At 52.0% G+C, this 15,592-nt stretch overlaps 2 protein-coding genes across 2 annotated transcripts; one reads left to right on the forward strand and one right to left on the reverse strand.

The window, feature by feature from the left end:
* Positions 1 to 1,916: 1,916 nt before the first annotated feature.
* Positions 1,917 to 5,823, forward strand: LOC112882967 (AP2-like ethylene-responsive transcription factor CRL5). Its single transcript, XM_025948170.1, has 9 exons — positions 1,917 to 2,253; positions 2,345 to 2,858; positions 3,212 to 3,294; positions 3,510 to 3,518; positions 3,641 to 3,729; positions 3,864 to 3,937; positions 4,097 to 4,147; positions 4,284 to 4,360; positions 5,171 to 5,823. The coding sequence occupies exons 1-9, from the start codon at positions 1,917 to 1,919 to the stop codon at positions 5,821 to 5,823; spliced, it is 1,887 nt and encodes a 628-aa protein (XP_025803955.1).
* Positions 5,824 to 9,698: 3,875 nt separating this feature from the next.
* LOC112882428 (putative xyloglucan glycosyltransferase 10) lies at positions 9,699 to 12,446 on the reverse strand. Its single transcript, XM_025947493.1, has 5 exons — positions 11,688 to 12,446; positions 11,272 to 11,580; positions 10,888 to 11,178; positions 10,667 to 10,780; positions 9,699 to 10,428 (listed from the first exon to the last, which is right to left on the reverse strand). Exons 1-5 carry the CDS (start codon positions 12,444 to 12,446, stop codon positions 9,805 to 9,807), a joined length of 2,097 nt encoding a protein of 698 aa, XP_025803278.1. The 3' UTR covers positions 9,699 to 9,804.
* Between the last annotated feature and the right edge of the window lie 3,146 nt (positions 12,447 to 15,592).

Genomic DNA, 15,592 nt, shown 5'->3' on the forward strand with positions numbered 1-15,592 from the left:
ACAGTTGGCCATGCTCCAATAATGTTTGTATTGCCATTATTCTACATGAATTATATATACATACATACAAGAACTACCAGTATCATTGTAGTACATCATGCAGCTTTAATTTATGCTGGTGCATGTCTTTAACTGCAGCAATGCAAGTAGAGGACAGAATGGTATATGCACAATTATTGGAGCACATATGAAAGTCAAGGGCTACTTAGAAACACACATATTAAAACCAATAGAGTTCACAGCAGTTTTGAAGCAAAGCCAAGATTTATGTGTACTGAAAAAGCTAGCTCTTGTGTGCAAGTGACACTGTAACTGCAGCAGCAGTGTATCCATTGGTACATACATGCATGCAGCTATAAATATGTGTGGAGCGGCCGGAGACAACTATACAATCCTCCCGAAATGAAAAGGAGGCAACTATACAAGATCTGGTGCGTTCAATGTGTCAGGTATAGAAGTGGGCTGGTTGTACGTATATCACTGTACGATCATGAATTGCCCATTGTACCTATACGCCCGGCCTCTCTCTGTGTACATGAACATGCATGCGTGACCACCTTCTACTTGCACTGCTGCCATGAGAGATCGACATCAAGGAACAGTTGACTCTCACACACCATGCCATGCATGGCCTCTCTCTCTCTCTCTCTCTCTCCCCTGTATACTGTAGTTAGTTGCAGACAGGTACCCTGGTAAGAAGAAGTGTGTGTAGAGAGCAGCAGCTGCAGTGACCAGCAAGAGAGGCAATGTAGTGCCTGTACAAGTATAAATTTCACACATGTGGATTGCTTTTTCAGAAAAAAGAAAGTCGAGCAGTATGCTTTGAATTGGATCCTGATCAGCTCAGCAGATCACTTGGATTGCTGCTGGCATTGAGGAGGCCCTGCACACAGTGCCACAACTGTTCGGAAGTGACTGCTGGTGCAGTGAGTATTTGCCTAGTACAACAAAAGTGGCTCTACTAAATACCTACATCCTACCACTATGGAGTACACAGCAACGCTAGCTACTGCAGGCACCAATGGCGACAAAGGTGGTGATGCGAACCAGCATATTCCTTTCATCTTTTGCTTTTGAAGAAAAGGAAGAATCGTACTCCTTCATCAGTTGCTAATGTATCATATATATTTTCTTTGATGTAAGAATGTCTTATACTTTAGACATCCATATAGTCTTCCATAATCCATAGGCAATAATGCTAATAACTGCATGCCTTTGATTTTAAACGAAATAGATAGTAAAGATTGTAAATTTATGTACACTACGATAATATTTTGTGACAGATTTAATTATACTAATTACTCATGAGCAACCTAAATATTTTTTCTGCAAAAATAATCAATGCTCAAAGTTAGAGAGCATTAAGGAAAAGCTATCTTGGACATTATACATTTACAAACAGATATAATGGAGAGAGGTTTTCTTGGTCTTTACTTTTTTGCAAGGACAACATTGTAGACTAGAGAGAGAGAGAGTAGCTACACAGATCCCTATGAGCTGAGGCATGTGTGAAGAGAATGTTATCTATCCAAGTCCAAGCATTTCTCCCTCCCTCCCTTTTTTTTTGGTTGGATGTTGTGTGTAAATGTGGGAGCAAGTCATTCCTTTTGCTGGAGCTGGAGAGACTACTTCTTTAAAGCCACGCGCGCACTCGCAACGCAAGCACAAGCAAACTTGCCCACTTCTTCTCCACTTCACACTCCGCCGCTTGCTTCACCTAGCTACTAGTAGCCTCGATCAAACGAAGCTCTCAACCCTCGCGGCAATGGCGGGGCGCGTCGTTGCATCGCGTGCTCCCCAATGATTGCTCCTCCCCGATCGCCATTGCCGCCAGCTTGATCCGATCCTCAACAAGCTCTCCCGCTAGTTGCCTTTGTTTTATTTCTGCTACCTAGCTTAGCTTCACAGTGCACACGATGACCAACAATAGCAGCAACAGCAACGGCAACGGCACGAACGCGGCGGCGAGCGGTTGGCTAGGCTTCTCGCTGTCGCCTCACATGGCCTCCGCCATGGACGACCACCACCACCACCACGTTCAGCAACAGCAGCAGCAGCAGCAGCATGGCCTCTTCTTCCCTTCCGCCACTGCCGCTGCCGCGGCGGCGGCCGCCTACGGCCTCGGCGCCGGCGACGCCGTGGCCGCCAGCGCGTCGCCGTACTACACGCCGCAGCTAGCGTCCATGCCGCTCAAGTCCGACGGCTCCCTCTGCATCATGGAGGCGCTCCGGCGAAGCGATCAAGATCACCACGGTATGTGCCGCCGATCCATTTATTTCTTGGTGTCTTGGATTCGTGGATCATGTGTGCGTGTGTGATGATGAATCGATTGACCGATCGGCAGGGCCGAAGCTCGAGGACTTCTTGGGCGCGGCGCAGTCGCAGGCCATGGCACTGAGCCTGGACAACGCCGCCTCCAGCTTCTACTACTACGGCGGCGCCGGCGCCGGCGGGGGCCACCACCACGGGTCTTCGTTCCTGCAGCCGTGCGCCGACCTGTACGGCGGGCCCTCGGCGGCCTCGCTTGTGGCCGACGAGGAGGCCGCGGCCGCCGCCACGGCGATGGCGAGCTGGGTGGCCGCGCGCGCCGGCGCGGCCGAGAGCGCCGTGCTGTCCGCAGCCGCCGCGGGGCAGCACCAGCACCACCACGCGCTGGCCCTGTCGATGAGCTCCGGGTCGCTGTCGAGCTGCGTGACCGCGCACCCCGGCGAGTACGGCATGGTGGCCGGGGCCGCGGCCGCGATGGACGGCGGGCGGAAGCGCGGCGGCGCGGCCGGCGGGCAGAAGCAGCCCGTGCACCACCGCAAGTCCATCGACACGTTCGGGCAGAGGACGTCGCAGTACCGCGGCGTCACGAGGTACACATCGCGCTCTCCTCGTCCCGTCTCATCCCCCGGCACGTACACCTCCACCCTGATGACTAAGCACGCACGTTTAGCACGTGGTTAATTGCAATCATCTGCTAATTAACTAAACTACTCGTGACAAACTAAATAGCATTATATTTGCGCATTGTGCTATTAGCTAGTACTAGGTTATTAGCTCCGTGCTAATGAACTTTTTTTCAACAACAAGAACGACGCTCCTATGCACGCACGCACCCCACCACCGACGCACATCTTCCCTCTACCACGCGTCTACAGATAAACCGACGAGAGCACTCGCGTAGTTTGCGTGCCAACTAATCCGACGGGTCGATAAAATTAAGCAGGCATAGGTGGACGGGGAGGTATGAGGCTCACCTATGGGACAACAGCTGCAAGAAGGAAGGCCAGACCAGGAAGGGCAGGCAAGGTACGTAACCGCAATCAACCAAACCCTAGGAGACAGATGAACTCCAACTATTGTCATTAGCGTGCTAAGCACAGCGCTTAGCAGCGTCATTAACTAGTCGCTAATCAAAGGCTGGTGTGTGTGTTTGTCTCTTGTGAACCAAACGGCTCTGGCTGGGGACCGGAACGGAATATTTTCCACTGGGTACGGCTGCATCTTTGCCTGTCACGCTGCAGTTTATCTCGGTAAGCACTCTTTGCTGCGCTGAGCACCTCTGCGTGTCTCGCAGCGCACGGTAAAAAAGAAAAAGAGTTACTGTTTGGGCGAGGTAAAAACTTCTCGGGTGCTGGGCGTGTGTCTGTGCTAGGCGGGTACGACATGGAGGAGAAGGCGGCGAGAGCCTACGACCTGGCGGCGCTCAAGTACTGGGGCCCCTCCACGCACATCAACTTCCCGGTAATTCTCCGGAAGCCTCGGTCTTTTTTTCTTACCTTGACAGCATGGTAACTTGCACTGGTAGTGACAGTGTCGAGCTGAGACTGTGCTTTGAAAAGAAAAAAAACTAAGTGTGGTTGGGCAAAATAATGCAGCTGGAGGATTACCAGGAGGAGCTGGAGGAGATGAAGAACATGACGCGGCAGGAGTACGTGGCACACCTCAGGAGGTACTGTACTGTACGCTCGTGTCCCTCAGCTCTACTACAATACTGTGTGCATCACCTGCCTGGCTGCAGGTCATCTGAACATTCAGTTTGACCTAGCGACCAAGCAGCTGCTAGCTAGTGTGAGATCATCTGAACAATCTGATGGGCATTTGGGTGCAGGAAGAGCAGCGGTTTCTCACGGGGCGCGTCCATGTACCGGGGAGTCACAAGGTCTGAATCCTTCACACACGTGTGCATACTGATGAACAATCCATGTCGATTGATTTACGGCACTGCATTCAGAAAAGCATTCAGATTTACCGGGGTTGTTCATATGGTTGTGTTGTGGTGGTGGATGCGAATGCAGGCACCACCAGCACGGGCGGTGGCAGGCGCGCATCGGCCGCGTCTCCGGCAACAAGGACCTCTACCTCGGCACCTTCAGTATGCAAACTCCTTTCCTTCCTTCCTATACTGCTCGATCATTTCTGCATTTGCATCCTCATTCATTCAGTAACGCAAAAGCTTCTTCTGCAATGTGCATCCATTTCTAGACGACGACGCCTGCAGAGAGTGAGAGCATGCAGAGTTGCGAGCAGTAGGTCAGCTCGATCCATGGCGACGGATGGAGCTGGGCAGCATGAGCTCATGCAGGGCGAGGCAGAGGCTGTCATGGCCGGAGGGTACAAGGCGGAGCCCTGTCTGTCGCCATCATCATTTCTATGTGCACATGCGTGCTCTGCTCTAGTGTGTGACTGTGTAGTACAGCCCAGGCCAGCAACCTCTGATCTGATGAGTCCGTTCGTATGGGAACGCAAAGCTTTAGCCCCCAATCATGCCCCCCGGCCTCTTCCCTGCCAAAGAATGTCTTCCTGCTTTACTCCTCTCATTTCCTTTTGCATGCCTGAAGCCCGATGCCTCTCTCTCTCTAGACTTGCATTGTGCTTGCTTTGTGGCATGGTATGGCCCTCTGCCTGCATCAGCATGTGTGATCCCTAGAGAGAGAGAGGTAGAGAGAGAGAGAGAGATGAAAGTCTTTTGCATAAGGCTGACATACTCCTTGTTTTTACACTGTCGCGGATCGCACGCGCTGGAGAGGCCCTAGCTTTTGACTGCCATCAGCATGCCGCGCCCATCATGCCGATTCTCCTGTTCAGACAGATCATTCCTCCATGCATCGATCATGCACGCCGACGTGGCTACGTGCAGCTATGCTCGTCGTCCTGACTGGCCGTGTCGCTGCTGCTGCTGCAGGCACGCAGGAGGAGGCGGCGGAGGCGTACGACATCGCCGCCATCAAGTTCCGGGGCCTCAACGCCGTCACCAACTTCGACATCACGCGCTACGATGTCGACAAGATCATGGCCAGCAACACGCTGCTCCCCGGCGAGCTCGCGCGCCGCAAGAAGGACGACGAGGCCCCCGTCGCCGACGGTGGCGTCACGGCCGCGGCGCTGGTGCAGGCCGGGAACGGCAGCGCCACCGCCGCGGACACGTGGAAGGTGGCCGCGGCGCTGGCGGCCGCGCCGAGAGCCGCAGAGCACGGCCACGTCCACCACCAACACGACGTGCTGTCCGGCGCGGAGGCCTTCTCCGTGCTGCACCACCTGGTGACCGCCGCGGACGGCGGCGGCCACCACAGCGCCGGCGGCGCGCAGCACATGCCCATGTCCAGCGCGTCGTCGCTGGTGACCAGCCTCGGCAACTCCCGCGAGGCCAGCCCCGACCGCGGCGGCGGCCTCTCCATGCTCTTCTCCAAGCCGCCGGCGCAGCAGCAGCAGGCGGCCAGTAAGCCGATGAGCCCGCTCATGCCACTGGGCTCCTGGGCGTCCCCGGCGTCGGCCAGGGCCGCCGCCTCCGTGTCCATCGCGCACATGCCCGTCTTCGCCGCCTGGACCGACGCCTGATCAGCCCACGACGGCTTCCACGTACCATGCGCGCATCATGCACTTCTTCCCGGTTGCCACGTCACCGTTCCTCGTGCGCACGCGCGTCCGACGACCGGCTGCTTGTCGCCGGCCGGCCGGTCGGTCTTGTTCACTTAGTTAAATTAGGTTCTTAGCTAGTTAGATGGTTGGCATAGCAGGTTAATTAGTTAGCCATGAGGATCGGAGATTGGTTAGTCAAGGTAGGTTATCGAGGTTACCGAAAGAGAATGCACGGCGCGGCCTCTGCTGTTTCCTTCTTCTCCGGCTCCGTCGACGGCGACGGCGACGGGGTCGGAGACGAAGGGGTTTTGTAATATGGAGGCCGGAGATCTCGTGCATCTCCTCCAAAATATATATCCAAAAACTAATCCACGACTAATGTGATGATAGCCTCTCACAGCTGATTGGTCACCACTCTCTTCTTTCTTATTCACAGCTCTGCCAACATGCCTGGTTGAGTTCTTGGGCGCTGGTACTTGCCACCCCCTTTGAGTTTGAGCCGCTGACCCTTGCTATGGGCGTGATCGTGAGGAGGACGACGACGGCGAGGCGGAATCTGAACGCCGACGAAATTGCAGTGCATTGCCCGGGGCGTCAGACGCGAGCTTGACGAAACAGCCTCTGTTTCCTCTTGCAGCGCGTCATGGAGATTCGGTCGAGGAGGACAACCTGCTTCCGTTCCTGAACTGAATATGATCACGCTAGCTGCACCACATTCCGATCGACGACGAAGACGAAGGCGACGAGTAATCCCGCCGGGGGAGACGACGACGAGGAGGAGGAGGAGACCTGCAACGCGCGCGACGGACGGGGGCCGTCCAGCAAGAGGTGCCAGCGCGCGGCGACGGCCGACGACACGGCGCCGCGAGGGGCCGGCGGGGCGAGGCCATGATGACTGACCAGTGACCATGCCAAACATGCTCCACCGATTCACCTTTAGGGGAAGGGTGACTGGAAATCAGCCGGAGAAGCAGCGGAAGGCCGCTCACCGCACCCGGGAAACCAGGGGCTCTTTTGCAAAAAGAACAGGGAGGTTTGTGTAAACCTTCGGATCGCGATTATTAATCACGATCAGAACTGAGAGGCTTAGTATAAATATTCGGATCGCGATTATTAATCGCGATCCGATCTAGGGGTGTTTTTGCAAAACACGCTGATCACCTGTGGCCTCTCCACGGGCGGACGGCCATGGCGAGCTGCCGGGCTCCATGCCTCCTCCATCCGGGCACCCTCATCCAGCGCGAGCACGGACGAAATCGGGGCGGTGCTCGCTCCGCATCTACTCCGCCACCCGCCGCCGCCGCCCAGAGCGCCCGCGCGTCTTGCTGGCCTCGAACCCAGACGAGAGAGAGGTGGCGAAGGTCGTCGATGGAGATGCCTGCCGGCCGGGAGAGAGATGGTGGTCCAGGAGCTGCGCGCGTGCGGCAGAGAGCGAGGACGCGTCGCGACGGAAGGCGATCCGGCGGAGGCCCGCCATTGACGCGACGGTCGAGTCCGCGGATGAGTAGTGACCGATCGATTCGGCGGCGCTCCGGTCCATCGGCTTTGAGCGATCGGCCTCGCTTGCTGGAAGCTGTCGAGTGGCGTACGCGCTCGCACGCGTCTCTCCTTCACGTTCAGATTTGATTGGGACCGGGATTGAGCACCTGCCTGATCTACCTGCACCTCGTGCACGACTGCACAGCTGAGCTGAAGAAATGTAGCGAAACTTGGAAGTCTCCAGCATGCAGGGAGGCAGGGTCTCCATCCAGATTGGCCGTCCTGTAATGCATGGTCCGTCGGCCATTCATGTCCGGCCACGGCCGTCGCTGCCGCTGCCGCCGCCCTGTCCGCAGCAGCGAGTCCGCGTCCGTGTATTTTGGACCGGAAAAAAAGTCATTTTTATCTCTTCGAACTTTAGGATGAATCCGTGTTTATTCCCAAACCGTTTGTATGGACGTCTCGGACTTGTGATACCAGACACATAATCTTCTTACCTAGTTTCTCTCAACTTCTTTTCTTTTATATTTATTTTGGTTGAATCTTTAAACAATCATAGTAAATTATAAAAAATTATAAAATAAAAATTTTAATTTTTTTAATTTTGTTGGATTCCACATGAGTAGATCTTACAGTGAACATATGGCATGATATATTTAGTAAAAAAAATTGTTGTACTTTTAAATATATATACTTTTATGTAATTAATTCATAGCTACAGTTTTCTTGGTTCAATTTTGTTAAAATTTTTATGGTGGACTAACCATTGTATGCTTGAGTTGTAGTAAAAATTTCATGCTCATTGGATCGTGTATGCTTGAGAAACTAAAGAGTCTCTGATATGGTTTGGAATTTAGTTGCTCAAGCATACATGATCCAATAAGCATGAAATTTTTACTACCTATCAGGAATATAATGATAAGCCCACCATAAAAATTTTACCATAATTGGACTATGAAAACTGTATCTATAAATTAATTACAGAAAAGTATATATATTTAAAGTACAATAAATTTTTTTACTAAATTATATCATATCATATCATATGTTCAATGCATAAATCTACTCATTTGGAGTCCGACAAAGTTGAATTTTTATTTTATCATTTGTTTATGATTTACTATTTTTTCAGCCAAAATAAATATAAAAGAAAAGGAGAAAAACTACCAAGAGAAACCAGCCAGGGAGGATATGTATCCGGTATTGCGAGTCCGAAGAGTTTTATGTGGATGGTTTTATTGTCTAGCGAGCAAACGTAGATTTGTTCCAAAATCGAAAAGGTAAAAAAAGATTTCTTTCTTTTGAATTCGAAAGGAGATAGACCCTGTGTGGTTGAGGGCCTCAACTGGGCTGGCCCATTGAATGAGTGGGCTTAAACTCTTTTGGTTGAAAATGGGCTAGATCATGAGCACAATAAATATATTGTAACACCAAATATTTATTTTATCAATATATCACAAAAATAGGCAGTGTTTGCAAATTTGAAAGAAAAAAAAATCATCCCTCTAATGGGCGTTAACGGAAATATAGGGCAATTTTTGCAAAAAAGAAAAATCCTACGACATTTTCTGAAAATCATGAGAATAGCTTATAACTTTGCTCCCAACCTTTGAAACATCATCAAAATACTCATAATAGTTCTGAAATTTGTAGCTATCTCCAATCCACGAAACTGCAGCTAAAATGGAGGTTTGTAAACTGAGAAAAAGGACCGATTTGGTTCCAGAAATTTGTCACATTCCCCCCACTTTGCACTAGTAAATTTTTTCAAGCCGGAAATGGTGGGAGTCGTTGAAGACAAAAACCACCTTATACAACCAAATTTTCTGTGAATTTCCCATGACCATTTGGTTGCTGGCAAAAAAAAAGCTACTTATCAGTAATTAAAAATAATTTTATGTACCGAGTCCGAGACTCGAGAAGCGGTACATCAGCAGTAGTGCGCTGCACACGAGCTCTTGCACGAGGGAAGAAGAATTCAACAGTGAATGCATCAACCCTGTACCGCCGCGAACCAACCAACCAACCAACAACCTGACGCGTTCATGTGAGGCGGATGATCTCAGCCGATCGCCACCACAGCTGTCCCCCGTCCTTCCGGCCCTGCACACCATGGATTCATGGTTCCGTCCAGAGCTGCAAGCCTGCAACTACTCACCCCAGTCATGGCGTCACCCTCACCCACAGCACGTGGCCAGCATCATCGACTACCTCCCGTGCAATGCAATCGCATCATAGCAATGGCGACGCGTGCGGGCGACGCACTCAGCAAACAACCGCCGTGTAATCTAACTGAGCATCAGCAGCTTCATCCTTCATACAAAAGAATCGAGATGCTAACCCCTGAGCAGCTACGAGGATTTACAAGCCAGGAAGAGATCAGAGACGGGGAGCTATATCTACATACCCTAAGAGAATTCAGAAGACTAATCCTAACCCTGAACAAAGCTACAGCTACATCCGTCCATCCACCCAACAATTTTATTTCACGTCCTCGCCGATGAGGTCGAGGCCGACCATCAGGAACGAGACGCCCTGGAACAGCAGGAAGTAGAAGTGCATGCCCTGCTTCGACAGCAGGCTCCGGGCGGCGGCCGTCAGCAGCAGCAGCGACAGCGCCAGCTCCTTCTTGTATATCCGGTTGTACTTCTGCTTCTTCTTCTCCGCCGGAGCCGGCGGTTTCTTCGCTTCGGCGGCGGCGACCGGCGTCGCAGAGCGCTGCTGCTTCCGGTGCTCTTTATTGGGCGCCAGCACGACGAGGTCGCCCTCCGAGGACCGGCCGGACTTCTTGGTCACCACCCACTCGTAGGCGCTGCCGAGCTGGAACAGGCCGGAGACCATGGCGTTGAACTTGGTCACCGACATGGTGTTCTCGAAGAGGAGGTAGGGGATGATGAAGGGGAAGGATCTCGGCGATGGGAGGATGTTGAGGAACGACATCAGGGCTGGGATGTAGCAGACCACCCAGTCCGGGAGCTCGGCCTCGGGCACGAACATTGTCAGTGGCAGGATGATGCAGAAGAGGGTGAAGGAGTAGAAGGGCAGGATGAGCTTGCGGAGAAGGAAGAAGAGGAAGATCAGGTTGGCCTTCTTCCAGAACGCAATCTGCAACCGGAGAAAATTGGCAACATTAGGACAATGATGAACTAGATGACCAAGTCTGTCCAAACTAAATGAAAATATTTCACCAGCTAGATGGCAATTTTTTGTCATAAACTAATCTGTAAAAGTTCTACGCCATATAGAACTAGTATCAAAGTATTTCTATGGGAGAGTAAAATTCAACAGCACAATTTTAGGAGCTTGTGACTATATGGAGCAGGAATCGAACGATCGGTAATACCTTGCATCTAATGATGTCTGGCAAGCACAGCCTGAACAGCTGCATCGGGCCTGAATGCCACCGATGTTGTTGCTTCCTATAAGCCTCATACGACTCCGGTAACTCACATTGGCACTGCACGGAGATCAAATATACTTATTAACACTAGTATTTCAGAGCAAACAATATGACCCTAGGATTGTGGTAATGCAATCTGTGAGCAATTCGGCATGGTATGGTACCTCCACATCATTCAGGAAGATGAACTTCCAGCCCTTCAGATGCGCACGGACCGCAATGTCCATGTCTTCCACTGTCGTCCGCTCCATCCAGCCCCCTGAATCCTCCAAAGCCTTGATCCTCCACACCCCAGCTGTGCCATTGAACCCAAAGAAGTTGATAAATATGCCGTTCACCTGTTGTTCCACCTCAAAGTGGAAGCAGAGGTTGATATTCTGCAACCGCGTCAATAGGTTCTCATCCTTGTTCACAAATGACCATCTCGCTTGCACCAGCCCCAATTCCTCATTGTCCTGCAACCAAACAATGCAGTATATCACAATCATCAGAATGCTAATAATTTGCAGAATTCAAATGATTTCAGTATTGAATTCACCTCAGGCTACCTTGAAATGTGGCACGGTGCGCTTCAAGAAGTCAGGGTAAGGCTGGAAATCAGCATCGAAGATCGCCACATACTCATAGTCCTTGACATAGCTGCAGCTCATCGCCGACTTGAGGTTACCGGCCTTATACCCTTCCCTGAGCACACGGTGGCGGTACACGATGCGCGCACCATGCTGCTGCCACTTCTCCACCTCCTCTCTGATCAATGCTTGTGTGATCGGGTCATCGGAGTCGTCCAGTACCTGCACCAGGAAATTGGACCTTGGCCAATCCAAATTGCAGACCGCCGCAATTGACTGTTGGTACACCTGAATGGAACAGAGCAATGAGCAGCATGATCAGAAAATTGGATCTTTTGTGGGTTGAAACATTGGAATTTTAGGCGCAATGGCAAGTGCCAATGCTGCATTGTCACCTCCTTCTCGTTGCACATTGGTATCTGCACGAGCACCATGGGGTAGTAGCCGGCGTCGGGGTCCTCGGCGTCGGGCAATGCCCGCGAGATGGGCTTGGGCTTGAGGCGCTTGAGGTGGATGTACAAGCAGCCGAGGCTCTGGACGAGTCGGTCGGCGCTCTGGACGAGGAAGAGCACGACGCAGGCGTCGGCGAGGAGCTGGAGCGGCGGGGCGACGTAGGCTGCGCGGAAGCGCACCCACGCCGCGTGGAGCGCCGCGAAGGACACGGCGGCGGGCGCGGCGAGGCGCCTGCCGTTGGCGTGGGCGGCGAGCTCGACGGCGAGGAGGAACAAGGAAAACAGGAGGAAAGCCCGGATGAAGGCGTAGAACCGGGAATGCCGCGGCTGCGCGGGCGCGGTCGCGGTCGCCTCGTCCTCGCCGTCGGCGTCGGCGTCCGTGCGGCCGGCCGCGACGCGGCGCCGCGCGGCGCCCCCGAGCGCGACGGCCGCGGAGGCGAGCCACGCCAGGCAGCCGGCGGCGCGGTGCGCCTTGAGGAGCAGCACCCAGGTGATCTGCTTGGCGTTCTTGCCCCTCCTCCGGCGCCTCCGGCCGCCGGCCAAGAAGCCGTCGCCCTCGTCGTCGCCGTCGCCGTCGCCTTCGATCTCGGCGATGGACCAGTTGGGGTTCTCCATCTTGACGACGACCGGCGTGCCGCCGCGGTAGGCGTCGGCGCCGGCGAGGACAGCCCTACCGCCCCAGAAGCCGCTCCACGGCGCCATCGACGGCCGGCCCGAGAACCCGGCTCCCGCCTCTGCCCCAAAATAGCAAGCCGAACACAGTGAGTGACACACACAGAGAGGCTGTCTCTATTCCTGGGGCTCCCCTTCTTTTGAGCTCGCCAAGCTCCAACACCGATCTCTGTGCAATGCAAGCTTCACACACAAGTGCAAATGCAATGAGAATGCGAGGAAGGAGATGGAGACGACAGACGAGGTGGCTTACTAGCTACGAGTGACGAGAAGTGAAGAACTGAAGATGAGAAGGGGAAGAAAGAGGAGGCGGCTGCAGACAGAGGCCTACAGGGCAAGGAACAGCTAGCTCAAGTGCTCAACCGTCTGAGAGAGAGAAGACGGAGAGGACAAGGATTTATGGCGATGGCGTCTGCCATTTCTTTTGGAGCAATTGCGTTGGCGCCTGCCATTGAGCGTGTGCCTGAATGACTGCGAGGTGTTTCCAACTTTTTTGCCGAAATCAAGTGAAGTCTATCCACATGATTCTGGAGCTAATTGAGTGAAATCTGTAGGATTTACAAAACATTTCTGAACATGACAAGGAAAGGTGACGTGGTTGTGACGGGCACTATGGCAGGGTGAGCTGGGTCTTACTTGTAAATTCCAAATATACTGATCTCGCCTTCCATTTCTTGGTTCTTTTGCCTACTCTGGCAGTTTACCATACTTTTTTCATCTCAACTGCATCCATTGTCGTTGTTCTTTCTAGCTCCAGTACATCTTTTGCAATTGGCCGTGCGTACCCCTGGGGGCTGGGGGCCACCCAGGCCGCGAGCCAGATGCAACGTACCAAGTACCAACCGTTGCTCCTGCGATCGCTCGCGGGTGCATGCGCAGGGCGCAGCGCCGGCCGGCGCGTGTCGCGCGGCCAAGAGGAGCTCAACAGGTAGCCAGCCACCCGCCGGCGAGGCCAGGCCGGGGGAGGCCGCCGGAGCGGTGGCCGGTGGGCATGCACCTCAGCACCTGCACTGCACGTCTGCACCTGTGCCGCTGTGCACATTGCGCTCCGTCCATCCCTTGGGCTTGGCGTCTTGGCGAATCGCCCCTGCGATTTCCCTGGCGAAAGCTGCAGGCTTTTCTTTCTTTCTGGCTCGGTCCTCCGCTCGCCTGACGCGTCACGCACGTCCTACAGCTGTCGCCGTAGCCGCCCCGTGCTTCGTCCATCTGGTGCAACCGCGTTCCAGTCAGTCCCGTGATCAGAAGCTGCGGCTGTAGCTACTGTATGTAGTTGTAGCTACTCCACTCTACTGTAGAGGTTGTAGCTGCGGTTGCCCGTTGGACAAAATGGTGCATGCCCTCGAGCCGGCAGTGATGCAGTCCATACAAGCTCTTTCTTTTTTTTTTTACTCCAGTCAGCCAGCTGCAAGCTACTAAAATTTGCCCATGCCCGTGCATCTCACCAGACAGAGACAAAATGAGACTCGTAAGCGCCCGACTGGCCGAATCAGCGTAGAGAGCAATGCAGCTATCTAAACAAAATTTTATGATGGCTAAGACAAGAGATACAGCTAACTAAATAAACCTACAAAATACTATATAAACCTAGAAATACCAAGTAACCAACCAACTACACCCCTACGTTGCGTGTGAGATTGACGAATGGCTGGTATCGAGCATCGACCTATTCAGAAATTTCAGATGTGCTGTGAACATTGCCCATCTGCAACCTGATGATCAAACAGAACCAGGCAACGGATGCAGCACGTGCCATGGTACCCCTGAACCAGACTGTACAAATAAATAGAGAGCAAAAAGTGGCAGCAGCAGTGAACAGTGGATCATAACGTCCTGTGAAATGTCATTTCCAAAAGGAAATTCAACTGGTAGGCAGCTAGACAGAGGCACAAAGATCTTCCTATCTTCCTTTCTCAGAACAAAATTAAAGAGAGGCGGCACTAATTTTTATTGGGAGATGAAACAATATATGTCACGACTTTCACGTAGAGGACGGTACACGCCAGCAGTACGTACAAGCTAGTCATTGTAAGAAGAGACGAGCTATCATCCAAGAGAATGTCATCGATCGTTGGGTCCGTACAAGTTTTACACACTGATCGAGCTCTCAACTTTATTGATCAAACATGCACAGGAAGCCAACGACAACAGGACATTTGTTGCATAGGTTTCATCAACAATCTTAATTAGCACCTCAAGGGTACGAACGGAGATTCAGGGTGTGTTCGTTTTCTGTGACCTAAAGTTTAGAGAGGTCACATCAAAGAAAATCTTATCATTTAGAAGTATTAGCAGATGATTACTGTAGCATCACTGTGGCAAATTATGGATTAATTAGGCTCATTAAATTTGTCTTGCGAATTAGCACCCAGCTGTGAAAAAGTTTTATAAACAGATTTTATTTAATACTTCTAAATAGTAAGATTCTCTTTGATATGATGGGTCTAAAGTTTAGAGGGTAGGAAACGAACATGCCCTCGTTCACCCGCGTTTTATAAAAACAAAGTTACAAAAGGGCGTTCAAGTACAGGTGCTCTCTGACACGTAGATTATGACACCATTCTATGCAATGCATGCATATGCCTCAACGGATCTCTTTCTGGTGTTTGTTTGTTAACCGAAATCGAGGTTGATGTCTTGGAATGTTTCCAGTAACCAAACTGATCATCCCTCCAGTAACCAAGCTATGGTGCTGTTAGCACCGCTAACGGCATGCTGCTACTCGTTTGGTTCCTGCGCGATGGGACCGTTGCCAGCCAGTGCTCCGATTTTGGATGGCACCGTACCTTCTTATGCTTTGCTTTGACTTGTTCAAAAAGAAGATGGCGCAGAAGCTCCGGTAAAAACTCTACGGTGAGAAATCCTAACATGCATGTGCAAAAATGTTCAAAAAGTAGAAATATAAATATATAATGGCAAGAAAAAGGAACAGAATATGTAGAAAAGGACCTTCAATTCGTCAGGGGTCCGTGTCCGTATCCACACCAAAGCCGTGTGCAGTGTGCATCAGCTTCAGTGCTTCACCACCAACAGTGTCACTGCAGCATGTCACAGGCCACAACAGCAGGTAGCCGTTCTAGAACCTGACATAGTGACATCCATGGATGATGAATGGCAGAACATGCACACACAGGAGATGGTGGCTAAACTGAAAAGAGTGCTTTAGTTCAAAAAAAAAA

Source organism: Panicum hallii, chromosome 2 (assembly GCF_002211085.1).
Source record: "Panicum hallii strain FIL2 chromosome 2, PHallii_v3.1, whole genome shotgun sequence".
NCBI classification, from domain to species: Eukaryota; Viridiplantae; Streptophyta; class Magnoliopsida; order Poales; family Poaceae; genus Panicum; species Panicum hallii.

Coding starts and splice junctions, on each gene's coding strand:
- LOC112882967 (XM_025948170.1), top strand. CDS start 1,917: ATGACCAACAATAGCAGCAACAGCAACGGCAACGGCACGAACGCGGCG. Junction 4,148..4,283: donor ATGTACCGGGGAGTCACAAG/GTCTGAATCCTT, acceptor ATGCGAATGCAG/GCACCACCAGCACGGGCGGT. Junction 4,361..5,170: donor CCTCTACCTCGGCACCTTCA/GTATGCAAACTC, acceptor CTGCTGCTGCAG/GCACGCAGGAGGAGGCGGCG.
- LOC112882428 (XM_025947493.1), bottom strand. CDS start 12,446: ATGGCGCCGTGGAGCGGCTTCTGGGGCGGTAGGGCTGTCCTCGCCGGC. Junction 11,581..11,687: donor CAATGTGCAACGAGAAGGAG/GTGACAATGCAG, acceptor TGTTCCATTCAG/GTGTACCAACAGTCAATTGC. Junction 11,179..11,271: donor GCACCGTGCCACATTTCAAG/GTAGCCTGAGGT, acceptor GTTTGGTTGCAG/GACAATGAGGAATTGGGGCT.